The following is an 18797-nucleotide window of genomic DNA, read 5'->3' as shown; positions in this document are numbered from 1 at the left end:
AGCCCGAACTTAAATCTTGGCTATACAAATGTTAGATAATTCAACATTACAATATGCCATTTATATTATGGTGTATATTTTGTTGTTTGTGGTGGTTTGAAAAGGTATGGCCCCCATAGACTCATGTGTTTGAATGCTTGACCACAGGCAGTGGCACTATTAGGAGGTGTGGCTTTGCTGAAGGAAGTGTGTCACTGTTGGGGTGAGCTTTGAAGTCATATATGCTCAAGATACTATGTCCAATGTGACATATAGTCCCCTTCTGCTGCCTGCAGATCAAGACGGGGAACTCTCAGGTCTTTCTCCAGCACCACGTCTGCCTGCACACTGCCATGCTTCCCGCCATGATGACAATGAACTAGACCTCTGAAACTGTAAGCCAGCCCCAATGAAATGTTTTCCTTTATAAGAGCTGCCGTGGTCATGATGTCTCTTCTCAGAAGTAAAACCCTAAGACAATGCCACAGCATTTAAAAAAAAAATGTGTTTCTTGGGAGCTGGAGAGATAGCTCAGAGGTTAAGAGCACTGGCTGTTCTTCCAAAGGTCCTGAGTTCAATTTTCAGCAACCTCATGGTGGCTTACAACCATCTATAATAAGAGCTGATAGCCAATTCCAGTGTGCAGGCAGAATATTTAATAATTTTAAATGTATTTCTCTATCATAGAAATGCAACATTAATCCTAGCACTCAAATACCAGGAACAGGTTATACCTAATTGCATTTCTTGGTCAAATGGGCCCATAGTAAACCCTAAACACCTCATGGTACTGTTGAAGCTATTGGCTATTCTCTACAAACTGATAAGGCCCTATTACTGAAGACACCCACGCAACTCATTGACCATGGAGAAGTCAAACTGATGATGACCTAGAGCCTTCACCCCTACAGACTAGCATTCAAAATACTGGAATGCCCTCTGCACACTACCCAAAGAGAATAAATACCAACCTAGCTACAAAACCTTCAGTCTACAATGAGGACCTGCCTGCAAGATACACAACAGTGGCACAAAGCTTGTAGGAGTAATCAACAAGTATCTGGCTTGATTTAAGGCCTAATACATGAGATGGAATCCATAGATAGTAGCACTACTTGAGTGGCCAGGACCTGACACTAGGCTATGGGAGGCAGAGACAGGCAGATCTCTGTGGATTCAAGGCTAGCTTGGTCTATAAAGTGAGTTCCAGGACAGCCAAGGCCACACAGAGAAACCTTGTCTTGAAAAACAACAACAAAGGGGAAAAGAAAACAAACAAACAAAACAAACAAACCAACCCCAAACCAATGCAACATTGTTCCAGGAAATGGGTTTAGTATATTAAAAAAAAAAAACAACAAGAAACAAACTGAATGTTTTCTTTGTTTTTTGTTTGTGTTTCGTGTACCATCAGGCCCAGCTCATTTATTTCTTCCAACCATTCTACAGGGTAGTAGTTCTCAACCTTCCTAATCCTGCAGCCCTTTGATACAGTTCCTCATGGTGTGGTAACCCCAACCATAAAATTGTTTCTACTTCAATTTTGTTACTGTGATGAATCATAGTGTAAAAAATATCTGTTTTCCAATGGTTACAGGCCACCCCCGTGAAAGGGTCATTCCTGACTCCCCAGTTTGAGAACCTCTCTTCTAAAGGACTGGCATTACTTCCATATAGGCTCAGAAAAGCTGAGTGATCTGTCTAAAGCCACCCATTTCAGAAGTCCAGGAACAGTATGCAAGCCTCCCTGACTGCAGCAAGTCTCCTGATCACTAGGCAACCTGCAGTGCGGCATTCAGGATATACCTCCCACCCTAGCCAACTGTTTGTAAGGCAGCTAGCTGCCCAGAGAGCTCCTCTAAGAAAGTGATTCAGGAACCCTCTATTCAGATTTTGTAAGCAGAAGTCACAGGAGCCAGATACTCAACAAAACCCAGCCCTCTAGTCCTTACCTCTGGGCTTTATCTACCTAAAGGGGACTCTGCTGGCAATTTTCTACTACATAAGTCACCTTTCTCTTTTAGAGAGACATGGGCTATACTTTAAGCAGTGATGGACAAGTGGTAATAAAGCAGCACCTTAAGATATTTAGCCTCCAGTGCCAAATTAGCAGAAACACAATACCAGGAACCAGTCAAGTATCCTGGCTTTGTGAATGAAGATGGTTCAGTGGGTAAGCGTGCTCAGCTTTGCAAGCACAAGGACCTGGCTTCAAATCCCTACCATCTATGCAAAAACCGGGTGTAGCCACAAATACCTATAACTCTACAGAAGGATTACTGGGGCTTACTAGCTGAGAGTTCAGTGAGAGACTGAATACACAGTGACAAAGCACAACACCCAACAGGCCACCCACTTAAGCCTCTGCATGCACACACATTCACACTACACCACATTCTCAGAATCCTGTGTGCATGACTGTGAGTAAAGTGGCAAGGGCCTTTCCTTGATGTTTCCTCAAACAGGTACACAAGGCTGTTCTGTGTGGTGCAGGATCCATCCTTTCAAGAGCTCTCTCTCACAAACACTGTTCTCAGTTCCCTCATATGCTCAGCAGAGTCTTCCACGTGGGATAGTGATGCTCTTTCCTTTTATTATTTCAAGGGCAGGCTCGGTGGGCAAAGCACTTGCCACAGAAGCCAGAGGCTCTGAGTTGGGATCCCTAGCGTCCACATAAAAAATAGCCAGATGAGTACAATGGCCCACTGTAATCCTGTCACTCAGGTGGCAAAGGCAGCAGTCCCCAGTACAAGCTAGCTATCAGTGAGCTTTTGTCTCAGTAAATTAAAGAGGGAGCAATCGAGGAAAGTCACAGATGTCAACTTCTGGTCTCAAAGCACACTTGTACAGTGCACCTATATATGCAAACAGGAGTATGTATGTTGCCAGGTGGTGGTGGCACACGCCTGTGGTCCTAGCACTCAGAGGAGGTAGAGGCAGGTGGATCTCTGTAAGTTCAAAGCCAGCCTGGTCTACAGATTGAGTTCCAGGACAGCCAGGGTTACACAGAGAAACCCTGTCTCTGAGAAAAAAAAAAAAAAGGAAAAAATATGTATATATATATGCGCATGCAACATATATGTATGTATATATGAATACAACACTAAAAAAAATAAAAAAATTAAACTAGAACCATACGTGGTTGCTCATGCCTTTAATGCTGCCCCTTGGGAAGCTGAAGTAGAAGGATTTTCCCAAGTTCCAGGCCAGCCTGGGTTCCAGGTTAGCCTGGAATGCAGCATGAGACACTGCCTCAAACAATCAAACATTTTAAACTGGATATGGTTGATATGAACCTGTGATTTCAGCACTTGGATACTGAGGCAGGAGGACTTCAAACTGGAGGCCAGCCTGGCTTACAATGCTCTGCCCTTGAGCCAAGCAACTGCTACCTCAGGGAGTTGCAATGAGCCTCCTTGCAAAAGGATTATCCCAACTGGGCTCCTTTACACCTCATCATCGAGGGTAAGAGAAGGCCACGAGACTATCACCTCAGTATCCAACCACTTTCCCACCACCTCCCTGGCTAGGGAACACTGCTTGAACTGTGTAAAGCCTTGGGGATAGGCTAGAGTATGTAAGGGGATAGGAACTTCATCTATTGGGTGCAGGGAGCCTCCACTGCTGCTGGGTAGTTGTTTTTCAGGTGTGACCTGTTTAGGGGAAGGAATCCTTCACCTAGGCCCTGTGCAAAAGTCCAATAAACTCATTAGTTCTGTGGTGGAATTATGCAGTTGGTCGCTAGGGTCTCAGGAGAAGGGGTAGACATTGCTTCCCTGGGAAGGGATCTTAGCAACACACAGTGAGACCCTAATCCCCAAAATGAAACAAAAACAGTAGGCAAACAGCGTACTGAGATCACATAGACACTGCATAAGTTATGCAGGGGTCACGGTAAATCACTGTCAGTAGGACATATTAGCTATTCCCAGCATACACTCAAGACTGAAACAGGCTCAACACCACAACAGCAACCCTTGCAAACCCAAGTGGGAAGCTGAAGTTCACTAGTTCACTCTTATAAAAAAGCAAAACAGCTAAATGCTAGGCAGGTGCCCACACAATATACATGGCTTCCCTCTGACCCATGGTCTTCAGCAGCCCTAGTAACACTACCTGGGTCAGTATGAGGCTAGACTGGCACATTTTCTGTTCCCTGTACCAGCAGGAGACCGTGGCCAGGGCCATAAACCCAACACCAAGGTCTGCAGCCACAAACCACAGGGTTATGTCCTGGTCCTGCATTTCATGCCCAATACAACACAGAGAAACTGGCACATGAGATTCAGATTCCCTACACCCCGACAAATGCCTACTATGCTTCCTTCCTTTATATGGTCCTCAGGGAGCTTGTAAAGTACTTACTGTGAGAAAACAGTTGCCTGGGGATAACAATGTAATAGATGCAACAGTACCCAGAAGAGCTTGGCACACAGTCTAGCAAGGCTATTTGAACCTTTTATGGAAGTGGAACAGTAACAAAGAAAGGCCAGCGCCCATTAACACCTGGACCTTACAGCAACGCTGGGCTGGGGATGTATGTGACTTGGAAGCAGAACCTGAATAGAGCATTCACCAAGCCTAGATGAAGTTCAGTCCACAGACCCTTAAGAAACAATGGTTCTATGCCAAAGAACCCCTAAGCAGGGCCACTTCCCACCACTCAAGGGTACCCTTCCAGTATCAGTTATTTTGTAAGAAAATTATTACCATCAAGAATTTCCATTTCACAGGTGAAAAACTGAGGCTTATAAGAGTTAAATAAGCCAGGCCTGTGGCACATGCTTGTAACCCAAACACTGGGAAAGCTAAGACAGACTTGGCTGCCAGGTGCAACACCACCCAAGAGGAAAAGAGAAAAAAAGACCTTATCAAAGTTTCCTCGCTGCTTAGTGGGAAGAGCCATTTCCACGTCACGGATCAGAGTCACACCATGTCACTACCACCTACTGAGGACTTTATGACCATCAAATGAGCCAACGTAGCTAAGAACCCTTGCCTGGCACCCAGGACAATATAGACATTGTCAATGGAAGCTCCTGTCATCAGAGATGTTGCCCTTGGCTGATCCTGCTCTATTTACTGGCATTAAACAGGGGTAGAGATGTCGTTCCCAGCTTTTCTAACCACTCTCGGAATCCACAGAGACAGAAATGAAACACTCCTACCTCTGTGTTGGCCAGGCACTTCCCAAACTCACAGCAGAACAAGCTCAGTGATGTAGCTAAACTACCACCTTATAACGATGGGTGCTCTGGAAGAGCAGGCCTGCCCCAGTCATTGGGTTCCCTCAGAGCATCTGTTAACTGGGTGCTCTAGAATTGACCTTCAGAGGAATCCTACACTTCATATCAACAGAAACAGTTCATACAATTGAACTATTTCTGGGGAGAAGTTCAGCTGTTAGGAGTCTCAAAAGGGTCCATGTTCTGCCAGTTGAAGCATACCTTCCCTGATGGTGGGCACCATGCCTGGCACGTGGCATATGCTCAATAAATACCTACAGAAAGCAAAGCAGATATGGAGAAGCCCACTTGAAGGGATCATGCCAAGACACTGGGCTGACAGATAAGGCCGAAAATGGCATAACCCTTGTTCTCCCTCTCCATCCTGCTCCATAAGCATCCCTTCACTACTGGGTCAGAAAGCTGCAGTCACTTCACTGAGGGGGGAAATGATCCAAGGAACTAGACAGAAGAATCAAGTCCCGCTTAAAATTCAAGAGCCACAGTAGATACAGTATTGTGTGTTTGACCGTGCGCGTGCATAGATGTGTCTAGGCCGGCGGCTGGCAGCGACGTCCTCACTCTCCACCCCATATTTAAACACATGGTCTCTCACTGAGCCTGGAATTCATCACTTCCAGTAGCTTAGTTGGCCAGTGAGCTCCTCCTGTCTCTTTCTCCCTAACACTGGGATTAGACCCAAACCATTGCACTTGGAGATCTGAACTCAGGTCTTCATGCTTGTGTGGCAGTGTTTTACCAACTGGGCTATCTTCCAAGCCCCTGTGTGCCTTATTGAGAAGAACTGCTCTAGCTCCTCTGGCTTCTTTTCAAATATAAGATGAAAATTCTAGCCCTTGCCCTGCATCTAACTCCACAGAAAAATAAAAGTAGCCACAAATGTGTCTGATTTATCTTCCCACTGGCCCAGGCCCTGGAAAGTGGCCTTGGACATGGCAACTCCTCAAATAATGGCAAGTGACTTGCCATTCTCTTCTCACAGCACAAATGTAGTTTGTGCCTGCAAAAGCAGACCGGCTGCTCCTTCTAGTCTCTTGTAAAGCTCCAACGCAGCTGGCTGCGGCAGTGCAATCCCTTAGCTCCAGGACTTGTGGATGCAAAATCAGTAGTTTGAGGGTTACATTTACATTTTAACCAGCCTGGGCTACATGCGGTCCTCTCCTCAAAGACCAAAATTATTTTTTTCAATTGGGATGACTCATGGATGAAACAACAGAATAAAACAGCTGCATATAAACGCAAGGCAGCAGTTGCCTTTAATCCCAGCATTTGGGAGGTAGAGACAGGCAGATAGCTCTGAGTTCAAGGCCAGTCTCTCAAAAGAGTAAAGAAAAGAAAAACAGAAGAGTGCCAAGAAACACTTATCATAACATGTTAGAGACCACAATAAACACAGCCTTTTTTCTAGCTGCAGCTGGATAGAGTTCTATGTGTTCATGGATGTGAAAGGGCTGCAAAAGATTGCCTAGAGCAATTTTCTAGAGTTTAGCCATAGAACTGACTTGTTTCCATAAAGTAAGGTATTGCTCTCTACCCTTGTAGGGTTTACTGCACACAGCTATTAGACGCAGGGGGGAGGGGAGGAGTCCTGCAACAAGGAGGTGGATCTGCTTTATTTAAGCCTGCATGCCCTCTTTTCCTCCAAAGACCAAGTAACAGTACACAGCTCAAACATAACACAGCCTATCTAGTCAAGGTCCAGCAGCTACCTGCAGGACACTTGGGCCTTTAGATGGGCTCCCAATCTGGAAAAGGATGGGAAAAGAACTGTCAGTAAGGAACCTCCATGGGCAGTATAATATAGCAGCGCAGAGTGTCATGGTCAGCAGCTACTGTAGATGACTGCAGTGGAGGACAATGACTGCTGTGCGAGACACTGAAAGGCAGTCAGAGCTTTCATAAAAAAGCCAGAGACCCAGGTCTGCATGTGAAACCACCCTAGCTTCTACATGTTACAGTATGGGTAAGACAAGACAGCTGCAGGTTTCTGGAGTCTTCTCCAGCCCGTGCAGCACTAGTTGGAGAGCTGTGGTTGAGGCATTTACTACACGGCTGGGACTTCCAATGACAGCAAAATCTGACACAGAAGTGGCCTATCAAACCTTAAGATGATGGTGGCCAAACCTTGTTTTCTGTTTAAATTCCCCTGAAAATGAGAAAAGTCTTTGAGGCATACCATGGAATGAATGCAGTTCATTTACTGTCTGCTTCTCAATGACATTAGTAAGTTTAGAACTTGTGCTAGTACAGTGGTTCTCAACCTCCTAACCCTGTGACCTTCATGTCTTGGTGACCCCAACCAAAAAATTATTATGTTGCTACTTCATACCTAGAATTTTGCTACTGTTATGAACTGCAAATATCTCATATGCAAGGTATCTGATAGGAGACCCCTAAAGGGGTCACGACCTGCTCTCCCAGGTTAAAAATCACTGTACTAGGACATGGCAACTATCAACCAGAGCCCTCGAAGGTGGACTCCCTCCAAGGGTTCAGCACTGACCCATCAGAGCAAAGCCTCAGGAGCAGATCATGGATTTCCCCAGACACAGGCTTCCCATGCTGAAGCGAGTATATATAAACACAGAGCAGTGATTTCAGCAGACACAATTTCATTCTGTTCAGCACTCAGCAGCTCAACTGAGCCATGAATCAAACCCACATATTAAATGAGCAAAGGCATGAGATGTCAAGGTGCATTCAGGAGCCCATGAAAGGAGCTAGCAGCCGGCACGCTGTTCTCTTAAAGGAAATGTGCTGCTTATGCCGGTGTCATTTTCCTGAAGCCCCACATTAGCCCAGGGCATACGTCATTTACCCCAAGCATTTACTCGCGGTCTCAAAAGGAGAAAATGGCAGCCCCACAAGGAGGCTGAACTTCTGAGACCACACACTAATCAACATTGCTTTCATAAAGGTACCAGTAATTAGATTTCTAGGCCTACAAACTTCCTAAAAAGTTATCTTCAAGAGATTTAAAATTACAATTATGATGCCCATGAGGAGGTCATAGGACGTTTTCTCCTCCTGCCATGTGGTTCCTGAAAACTGAACTTAAATTCTCAGGCTTGGTGGTAAATCCCTTAATCCATTAAGATATCTTGCTAGCCCCCTCAATTCTATAGTAGCTTGGTCGCTTTTATTTGGGCGCAAGGCATGGTGCCCAACTCCATGAAGAAGCAGTCATTCACACTCAACTCTGTAAGAGTACATGCTATGGAGCTGGGTAATGCATAGGGCCTTGATGGAGGTCTACAGCAAAATACGTTAGCTAGGACTGCTGTGCATGCCTGTAATTCCAGCTCTTAGGAGACCAAAACCCTGCCTCAACAGAGGCACCTCCACAACAAACAGGGGCTTAAAGTCCTAACAAGCTTTGACTTTGGCAAAATAACCTCAGGAAAACTAGTGGGAAGCTGCTGGCAGTTTAACAGTGTGATGGTACACCACCCGTTAACGAGTTACTGTCTTCACTGATGACCGATGTGAACTGAACTTTTTTCTTTTTGGACAGGTTCTCCTCTAGCCCAGACTGGCCTCAAACTCACTACACTTGCTATACAGCTAAGGACAACCTTAAACTTCCTGATCATCATGCCTCCATCTCTCAGTGCTCAGATTACATACATGCCACCATGCTTAGTTTATATGGCATTGGGGGCTGAACCCAGTACTGTATATACACACACTACACAAGCACTATGTACCCCCAGCCAGGGAACGTTTTTAATTTGAACTTGCGAAGCAGCCAATGACATGAAGAACTAGCCATGATACTGTGTGAATATCTAGGGGTCTCAGACATTATCAGTAGTTCCAAATCAGATCCTATTTCCACTGCCCTTCAGAAGAGATGTGAATTTCTTGCATCCACAGTAATCCACTGGAACGCCTCCCTTTGGAAGTATGTTTGTTTTATACGGATCCTCATCGATCCCCTTTGGATTGAGAATGCTGCACTCAAGTGCACTAACAGCCACCATTGGTGTTATTGTTACAAGCTTGGTGACATCTACAGAAAGATACTTCAAGCCGGGAAGGAAGCTCAGCTATGCAACAGGCCTACCACACTGAATTCCAGCAGGGTCACCTCATACTACGAGAACTTGCTATGTCAATTTAACACAACTCCCAACTCTGAAAGCCTTACTGTTGCTGGTAATTATGAGACCAGACAAGGGGGAAAGCCGTATGCTTATTAAAATGAAGAAATGAAGCAAGTCAAGTCCAGGAGGTCAGACCTGTGATCCCAGCTATGGCAGTGGCTGAGGCAGAAGTCCAAGTTCAAGAACAGCCTGAGCAACTTGAGGAGACCTCAGTATCTTTTTATTGTGTGTTGAAGGGCTTGCTTAGCATGTACAAGGCCCTAGGTTTAATCCCCAGTACAAGTAAGACAAAGCAAAAATCTTATTTCCATTTATCGGGCTGAGAGAGGCATCTCATCTTGGGAGCACTCTGTATGTAATGGAGATACAGAATCTGACTATCCAAATACACAAACAGGGCCTCCTTTGCTAAGCTTCATCACGTGTAGTTTGTTTTTAAAGACAACTTTATGTGTACAGGTGTTTTGCCTGCATGCATGGATGTCTGTGAACGAGCAGTGCGCAGAGCCTGCAGAGGCCAGAAGAGGGTATCAGTTCCTCTGGAACTGGAGCTACCAATTTGTTAACCATCACGTGGGTGCTGGGAATCCAACCCCAGTCCTCTGGAAGAATAGAGCTCTACAATGCAGATGGCCAACATTCCAGTCTTACCCAACGAAATCTACCCAAATAACCACAAGATTACAACTGAACTTTGTTTGTTGTGACGGGGTCTCATTATGTAGCTCTGGCAGTCCTGGAGCTGGCTCTGTAGATCAGCTTGACCTAGAACTCACAGAGATTGACTTGCTGCTGCCTGAGTGCTGGGATTTAAAGGTGTGTGCCACTTTACTAGATTTTTTTTTTCTAATTCCCTTCAAATCCTCAAAGGTAGCATGACTTCCAGCTGTTGCCACTCAGAAGCAACACATGTATCTTCAATGGGCTCCTTATCACTCCAGCCAGTTCAGAAATAAGAACAATGCCAGTCAAGTTTTCCCTCTTCAACCCTCCACATTAAGGCAGTGTTTAACAGAAGGCACCCCTCCCCCCAGCAAGTTAAGAGATGCAGGGAGTTTCAGCAATCCTTAAAAATACATTTTACTACTAAGAAGGCAAGGCAATTCACATCTCTTCTGAAGGGCAGTGGAAATAGGATCTGATTTGGAACTACTGATAATGTCTGAGACCCCTAGATATTCACACAGTATCACGGCTAGTTCTTCAGGTCATTGGCTGTTTAGCAAATTCAAATCTCTGTGATCAAGAGCAGCCTGGTCTACAGACCCAGTTCCAAGACAGCTAGGACTACACAAAGAAACTCTACTTGGAAAAACAAACCACAAAGATGGATGACAGATAGATAGATAGATAGACAGACAGACAGACAGATAGGACTACACAAAGAAACTCCACTTCGAAAAACAACAAACAGATAGATAGATATTTATGCTTTTAATTCCAGTACTAGGGAGGCAGAGATGGATCTCCAAGTTTGAGGTATACAAAGTGAGTTCTAAAACAGCCAAGACTACACAGAAAAATCGTCTCAAAAAAGCCAAAACAACAACAAATTCGTTTTGCATTCAACTTCAGGATTTACAGACTGAGGACCTGAGCTTTCTAAACCAGTGACTATTAATTGTTAGTGGTCACAGGAAGCCAACAAGATGGCTTTGACACTCTAGCGTAGTGAGAAATCCAGTAGCTCTTACCAATCAGTATAAAACAGGGCTCAGGACCTTGTCCAGCAGAGAAAAACAAGTGCCAGTGAACAGAGTGGTGAAAGGTAAGCTGGGGGTGTGTCCATACGTTACAATCGGCGAGTAACTGACGTGTAACACGGACGGAGGCTCACTATTGTACTGGTTGGACTAAGCAGTAACTATCCATCAGAGAAAATTCTGCGTGGGTCCAACATTTGGAAGGTGTTAGGCTCGAAAATAATGTCTACAGACCCATCAGTATCAACATGCAAAGTATACGGGAGACAGGTAGGCTTCCCTCGCAGAACTATTGGAAAGTGATGAAAAGACCCCATTCTCACGTGTCCAGGTGAAGATCTCCTAAGAATGTGATATTCTGCTAGAAATCAAGCCGTCATTAACTACAGCCCAACTTTCAAAGAATCAGAGAGCTTACAAAGTCAGAGATGATAAACATCACTGGACAAAGGGAAGTTTGAGCGTCAGGGTAGCTTGTCACTAAGTTTCAGGCAAGATACAAGGACAATTCTGTTCTAGGCACCATGCCAGGAGCCAGAGAGGTCCCATACGCATTCTCCAGGGAAGATCAAGTGCTCCAAAAAGCCAGTTTCAGTGACAAAACGCACAATATTGCCAGATGGTAAAGTTTCACAGTCGGAACGAGCCCATCCCACACTCTTCTCAGATTAAGACTAATGCCAGAAGGAACTCTTGGAGACCACCCACTTAACACCTCCCCTTCTCTCTGCAAAAAAAAAAAATTTCTTAAGTATAAAATATCCTCGAATTCCTTTCAATCCGCTTGAAATGGCAGCAAGTGGAAGAAGAGGTTTCCTAAGGCTGCAGAAACCATGTCCAGGGCGTGAGATGGTTGCGTGGGGTCTACACCCGAGTGCCCACCAGAAGCTGCCGGGATTTGAACCCCCGATGACAGGCCTGTGGGTGCAGCCGGGCGCGCAGGCGCCAGGAGCGCTCGGCTCGGGCTTCCTCCGGGCCCGGGGCACCTAAGGGAACCGCCCGGGCCTCCCGCGACTCGCGGCCCTAGGCGCCCACCCGAGGCGTCGGCGGGGCGGCCTCCCGTCCCCGGCCTCCCCCGCCCGTACCTGCCGGACCCGGTGCAAGGCATCCACAAAGCCCTCAGCCTTCATGCCCACCGGAGCGTTCTGCCCCTGCACCAGCTCCGCCATGGCCGAACCCACCGCCGCCGTCCCTCGGCTTCCCCGGTCCGGCCTCCCACTCCGCTCCGGGACCCGTAGCCGGAAAGGGAAAGTCGCCCCACTTCCGGCGGAAGGGAAGCGAAGGAAAGGCAATGCCCGCTCAGTGAGGGAGATAGGTTGGGGAAAAGCCGCGTCTGTGAGGCGGGGTCTCAAGGCACATGACCGCTGTCCGGCCGGAAGTGGGGGCGTGGCCGCGGCGCGAGGGGGTCTGCTCTGGGCAAGAGGCGGTTGTCCGTCAAGAAGGACAGGTCGCGACCCCGCCCTCCGAAGGCTTGGACTGCCTCGGAAACGCAGGTGCGGTCGCGATGTGCTCGCTGTCCGTTTTTGGGAACCTGACGCTGGAGAGACCTTGCTCTTCCAACACCTCACCCAAACCGTCGAGGTGCACTGGCAGCTCCCTCCCCACCACACCTCGAAATAGCCACGGTGTGCGGTATTGACTGGGACTGAGCCTCTTTATGTGGTCCTAGGAGCCTCAGTATGGCAGTGTCCCGCTTTTGCAGAGTCCCAAGCCCCAGGACTGGCCACCAGTTTGCCAAGGATGGGTTTGATGACACCGCTCAAGAAGCCTGGTGTCCTCTTTCACATTCTTTCACTGGGATAACAGGAAATACCATAGGACCATCATTGCTTCCGGGCCTGCTGAGACAAGAGACCTTCGTGGAATGTTTGAATACTTGAGGGGGGGGAAGTAAAGTAACAGTAGTTATTCTCAAAGCAGGGAATCTACTTCGGAATATGCTTCATTTGTTTTCGATACTGTTTAGAACAAAAAGTCACACCCCGCTGTGCCAACACCTTCAGGAGGTGGATTATTAGCACAGGGTCCGGAATTCAAGGTTATCTTGAGTTAGTTCTAGGCACCCTGGGACACCTACTTAAAGCCCTGTTTACTCTTCTTCCATCCTTCCTTCATCTCCGTGTGTGCGTGAATGAATGTATCACCGCATGTATGAGGAGGCCAGAGGACTGGAGTTTGGTTTTCCCTTCCACCTCGTGGATCACAGGAATCAAACTCGGGTCATCAGGCTTGGCAGCAAGCACCTATACCCGACCAACCACCTCACCAGCCAAGAGGGTCTCACTTTGACCTCTGTTCCTACAGTTTGGCACACAGTAGGTGCGTAGGAAACTCATTCTGAATTGAATAATGTTGACTCCAAACAATTCCTAGATTATGGCGAAATAAAAGAACCTGACCAAATTGAACAATTGAAATTGATCACTTTTGGACAGATCAATCCAAAAACCTGTAGGGAAGCGTGCATGGGCAGTGCGGCTATTACTGACCGCTGGCCTTCCCGAAGCGGGAGCTAGCCCCCTGGATGGTTGTGTGTTTTCACGTCACTGTCTATGCTTGTGAAAATCGAACCAAGTTTCAACCTTAAAGACAGGCATGGTCCTACTTGGTGCTGTAGGACCAGTGCTTAGGCCTTTGAGGAAAGAACATCCACTCTTCCAGACTCCAGCTGGCTCTCCCTGAGAGGGGAAATGGGGTAAAGAGGTTAACTAGGTTAACTGCCAGAAGTACTGCATGGTACAATCTTTTTTTTTTTTTTTTTTTTTTTTTTTGGTTGAGTAACTCTAATCTGGTTAGTTATCTCTGGGGGGACTAGAAAGGGAAGATGGCTTCATTCTGGTCAGGCCATTGTGGAATGTTCCACTATCCAGGCTTTATCCTCTAACACCATACCACAACCTCCCTACCCCTGGTGTATTGGATTGCCTCTTAGTACTTGTTCTCTTAGTACTTGGCTCTTATTTCTTTGTCCAAAGAGTATAGAGAAAGAGCTTTAGATATTAAATGCAGAAGCCCCAGCTTCTGCTCTGGTGGCCTGAAGGTCACTTGAGAGACAGAGGCAGGGGGATAAAGAGTTGAGGTAACTCTCAGCGCTACAGTAAGGTCCAGCCCATGCTAGACCCTGTCTCAAAACAACTAAAATGCAAACAAGCCCCACACATACTGTGCTTGTGAGTAACTTTGCCTCAGAGACTGTCCTCGGGCAGGAGCTCAGCCGGGAAAGTAGGTGCTCTCTGCACGAACCGTAAGTCCCGAGTTCATTCTCCAGAATCCACATGGTTCTGAGTATGGCACTAAAGAGATGGCTCATCCATCATGAGCTCTTGCTGCTCTTGCAGAAGACCCAAATTTGGTTCCGACAACAACATTGGGTGGCTCATAACTTCCTGAAAGGCCAGCTCCAAAGGACAGGACACTCTCTTCTGTCCTAGTTGAGCACTTCACAAATGTGGCACACACACACATAAAAATTGTTATATATGTATTTTTAAATTTAGCCAGGCAGTGGCGGCACATGCCTTTAACCCCAGCATTCAGGAGGCAGAGGCAGGCAGATCTCAGAGTGTGAAGCCAGTCTGATCTACAGAGCTGTTTCCAGGACAGCCAGGGTTACACAGAGAAACCCTGTACTGAAAAATAAAAAAACCAACCAAACGACAAGCAGAAAACCTGGGCCTGTTGGTGCATGCCTGTAATCCTGGTGCTAGGGGTAGTGGGTAGGATGTGGTTGCAGACTTTTTCTACCCTAATTGGGGAGTGCCAGTTTCAGTGAGAGAGCATATTTCAAAAAATTAGATGGACAGCAAGCTGGGCCATGGTGGCACACACCTTTAATTCTAGCACTGGGGAGGCAGAGGCAGGTGGATCTCCGAGTTCAAGGCCAGTCTGGTCTACAGAGCTAGTTATAGAATGTAGATGGACAGCAATTGAAGAAGACATCCAACATTGACCTTTGACTTTTACCTGTAAGAACACATATGCTTGTGCACACATACAAACAGCATACACATGCATACATAGGTACATGAGTTATTTTTCTTTGAGTTTTGGGACTATCTTACTAATGGTATTGAAATGCCTTATCTTTCTAGATGTGCATACAACTAAAATCCCAGCACTCTGGAAGGCAGAGGCAGGCAGATATTTGCAAGTTCCAGGCTGACCTGCCCTACATAGTGAGTTCTAAGCTAGCCAGAACTATATAGTGAGATCCTATATCAAAAAAGGGGGTGGAGCTGTAGAGGTGGCTGAGCAGTTAAGAGCAAGAACAGTAGGCACTCTTAACCACTGAGCCATCTAGCTAGATTCTTGTTTTACTTGAGACAGGGAAAGACTCTGGGCGGTTAGGAGGGAAAGAGCCAGAGAAGATGGTTATGTCTCCTTGGCAAACTGATCCTTTTGTAATTTCTTACCAAGCTTGGTGGAGCTGCATTTGACCTTCAGAACTCACATAGTAGAAAAAGAAATGACTCCTGAAAACTGCCTTTCACACGTGCACTGTTGTATGTCCCCACCCCTGCCACACACACACACACACACACACACACACACACACACAAAGTAAGCACATGTGTAAATAAGTAAATTCAACCCAGGAGCCACCGAGATGGCTTACCAGGTAATGGAACCTGCCACAAAGGCTCATAACACCTATGTTTAATTCCTGGAACCCACACGATGGAAGTGGGAAAGTGAGAACCAACACCTATGCATGTGAAACATGTTTGCACACACATACAGAGAGAGAGTGTGAGAGAGAAACAGTGACAGACAGAGAAAGAGAGAGAGAGAGAACTGGGGAGATAGTGAAACATTTATCGTACAAGTATTAGAACCAGAGTTCAAAACCCTTATGCCATGTCTACCACAGACATGCCAGGTAGGCATGGCAGTTCTCCTGTAATCCCAACTCATGGGAAACATACAGGAAATATCTGGATAGTTAAACTTGTTAAATTAGTGTGTTACCTTGGCTTTGCTTGACAAAGTCAAATTGCTCTCACACACTTCTCTGAAGCGTGACATGAATCCTACTAGGCACGGGCAAAAGTTCTTACTGCCAAAGAGATGGCGGGGGAGGGGGCATGCATGCTGAGCAAGCTTGATGATCTGAGCCCAGTCCCTGAAAGCCATGGTGGAAGGAGAGAGCCGACTCCGAAAAAGCCTCATACCTCCACAGCCACACAGTGGCAAGAGCACATCCCCGCTCACACACACACTTGAAAAATAAGACTTCTAACTTCTCATCCTTGTGACATTGGGTGTTATACTCTGTCTTCTTTTCAATTTTTTCTATTTATTTTATTCTGTATGTGTGAGTGTTTTGCTTGCTTGTGTGTATGTGCACCACGTGCACACCTGGGAGGCCAGAGGCAAGTGTCAGGTTCTTTGGAACTAAAATTAAGGATGATTGCGAGCATCCACATGGGCGCTGGGAATTGAACCCAAGACCTCTGCAAAAGTAATAAGTGCTCTTAATCACTGAGCCATCCTCTCGGCCCCTTCCCCATTCTGTCTTTAAGTAACAGAATCTCTCATCTTTCGTGTCTCTGATCTCAATGCTGTCCCCAACCAAGGCTCCAGGCAGGTATGTCGGGTGCTTTTGGGAAGCCCCAGGACACAGTGACTATGGTTCACATCTGACCAAGCTGCAGAATAAGAAACGTGGTTGAGGCTCTGTGTGTTGCCAGGTTCAAATCCCCCAGTCACCAGAAGATCCATGTGTCAAAGCAGGGGGGCTAAACCTTGTTTAATAAGAGATAGACTTGGAGCGACCGCGGCAGCGAACGAGATGCCGGTGGCCGTGGGTCCCTACCGGCAGTCCCAGCCCAGCTGCTTCGACCGCGTGAAGATGGGCTTCGTCATGGGTTGCGCAGTGGGCATGGCGGCTGGGGCGCTGTTCGGCACGTTCTCCTGTCTCAGGATCGGAATGCGGGGTTGGGAGCTGATGGGCGGCATTGGGAAAACCATGATGCAGAGTGGCGGCACGTTTGGCACATTCATGGCCATCGGAATGGGTAGAAGATGCTAATCAGGGCCCTGATTGCCTACTACATGTATACTTCCCCATCCATTTTGACACTTGTACAATAATAAAGCTTTTTCTTCTCAAAAAAAAAGAGATAGACTTGAAGACATGGGGTCTGGGAAGCAGCTCACCCCAGTGACTGCTGGGGCAAAGCTATTCCTAGTTGATGTCTCCCCACAAATAGCAAGCTGCAGCCCCGAGGGTTTCTATTGTGCTGAGTCCCGTACTCCAGCAACCATGGTTCACTAATGACTTTCCTATCCAGCCTGCAAAAAAAAAGATAGACAGGGTCACCTATGGCCCAGACTGGCTTAAACTTACTGTGTAGCCACAAAGGACCTTGAACTTCTGATCCTCCTACCTCTACCTCCCCAGCGTTAAGATTACAGGTGGTGGGCTGGAGTGATGGCTCAGAGATTAAGAACACTCACCCTTCTTCCAAGGGTTCTGAGTTCAAGTCCCAGCAACCACATGGTGGCTCATAACCATCTATAGTAAGATCTGGTGTGCAGGCAGAATGTTGTATAAATAATAAATAAATCTTAAAAAAAAAAGATTACAGGTGGTTTATAGAGCTCTTGGCATCTGACCCGGGCATTGTGCGTGCCAGGCATGAGTTTAGCTGACTGAGCTTTGTCCCCAGCCTCAAGACTTGCTATTATCAGAATTCTTTTTTTTTTTTTTTCCAAATTTAATGAACATATGCTTAAAGCTGAGTTTCTCTGTTATGGTTAAATATAAATAACGTCATTTTCTGTTATAATAATTTTCCAGTCACAGTTCAGGGACATTAAGAACATTCATGGTGCCTGGTGGTGGTGGTGGTGGCTACCATGAATGCCTTTAATCCCAACACCTGGTGGGCAGAGGTAGGCAGATCTCTGTGAGTGCAAGGCCAGCCTCATCTACAGAGTAAGTTCCAGGACAGGACTACACAGAGAAACCCTGCCTCCCCAAACCAACAGCGACAACAAAATGGTTCTCCATTTTACTGAGGCCGAGTCTCTCACTGGATGCTAGTCTAGCTACCGGCTTCCCCTGGGGACACACTGCATGCCTCCTGAACATGGCGATGACAAGCAGGCAGCCAAGCCTGCTGGGTCCTTATGTGGATACCGGACATCTACCTCAGGTCTTCAGGCTTTCTTAGCAGGAACTTTGCCTACTGAGCTCTCTCCCCAGCCCCTTTATCTTCTTGTGAAGACTGAATAATAATCCATCCATACTTTCAACGTCTGCACTTCCATCATTGACTGTGAGCGTTGGGTAGCTTTGGGCTGTTGTGTGTCTAGCTGTACCAGACACAGAATCCAGACACATGCTGGAGGCTTTGCTTTCTACAAAACTGGATTCTGACTCATGTTCTCTCACAGACATGCTAATCTCTAGAAAGATGGGCCATGCTTATAATCTTGCCACTGGGGAAGCTAGGCAGGAGGACTGCTGTGAGTTCAGAGTCAGTTCCAGTTCACTCTGGGCTATAGTGTGAGACCCTGTCTCAAGAAATCCCCTAAGTACTAGTTCTTTCTCTCTGTCTCCTCAGCCAACTACTCCTAGTACACCTCCATCCCTTTCTGACCCACTGACCCACTGACCCACTCTCTGAATGGGACCCCACAGCTGCTACTGTGGGGGAAGCAGAGCACTGCTTTGCTCCACTTCTTTCAGTAAGTGGGAATGAACAGACCCACAGCTGGACTGTTGTGCAGAGAGTGAAGAACTTTAGAGCCCTCAG

The 18797-nt window shown here is 46.7% G+C and overlaps 2 protein-coding genes across 8 annotated transcripts in view; one reads left to right on the top strand and one right to left on the bottom strand.

The window, feature by feature from the left end:
- Fubp3 (far upstream element binding protein 3) overlaps positions 1-12297 on the bottom strand; it is a 48513-nt gene extending 36216 nt beyond the window's left edge. For 4 of the 7 annotated variants that reach the window (XM_021653748.2, XM_060389906.1, XM_060389905.1 and 1 more), the window contains exon 1: positions 12120-12297. In XM_021653748.2, the coding sequence (XP_021509423.2) occupies positions 12120-12203 (84 nt within the window). In that variant the 5' untranslated portion in view covers positions 12204-12297. The remainder of the gene's footprint in view (positions 1-12119) is intronic. The other 3 variants (XM_021653592.2, XM_021653670.2, XM_060389904.1) reach the window with 1 other exon arrangement.
- A 4511-nt stretch (positions 12298-16808) lies between these two features.
- On the top strand, positions 16809-17153 carry LOC110539306 (reactive oxygen species modulator 1-like). The gene has a single exon (XM_060390583.1). It carries the CDS (start codon positions 16826-16828, stop codon positions 17063-17065), a length of 240 nt encoding a protein of 79 aa, XP_060246566.1. The 5' UTR covers positions 16809-16825; the 3' UTR covers positions 17066-17153.
- Positions 17154-18797: the final 1644 nt, after the last annotated feature.

Source organism: Meriones unguiculatus, chromosome 8 (assembly GCF_030254825.1).
Source record: "Meriones unguiculatus strain TT.TT164.6M chromosome 8, Bangor_MerUng_6.1, whole genome shotgun sequence".
Lineage (NCBI taxonomy): Eukaryota > Metazoa > Chordata > Mammalia > Rodentia > Muridae > Meriones > Meriones unguiculatus.
This window is presented reverse-complemented; position numbering and strand designations above follow the sequence as displayed.

What these genes read in the sequence shown, in the direction of transcription:
- LOC110539306 (XM_060390583.1), top strand. Translation starts at nt 16,826, where the DNA reads ATGCCGGTGGCCGTGGGTCCCTACCGGCAGTCCCAGCCCAGCTGCTTC.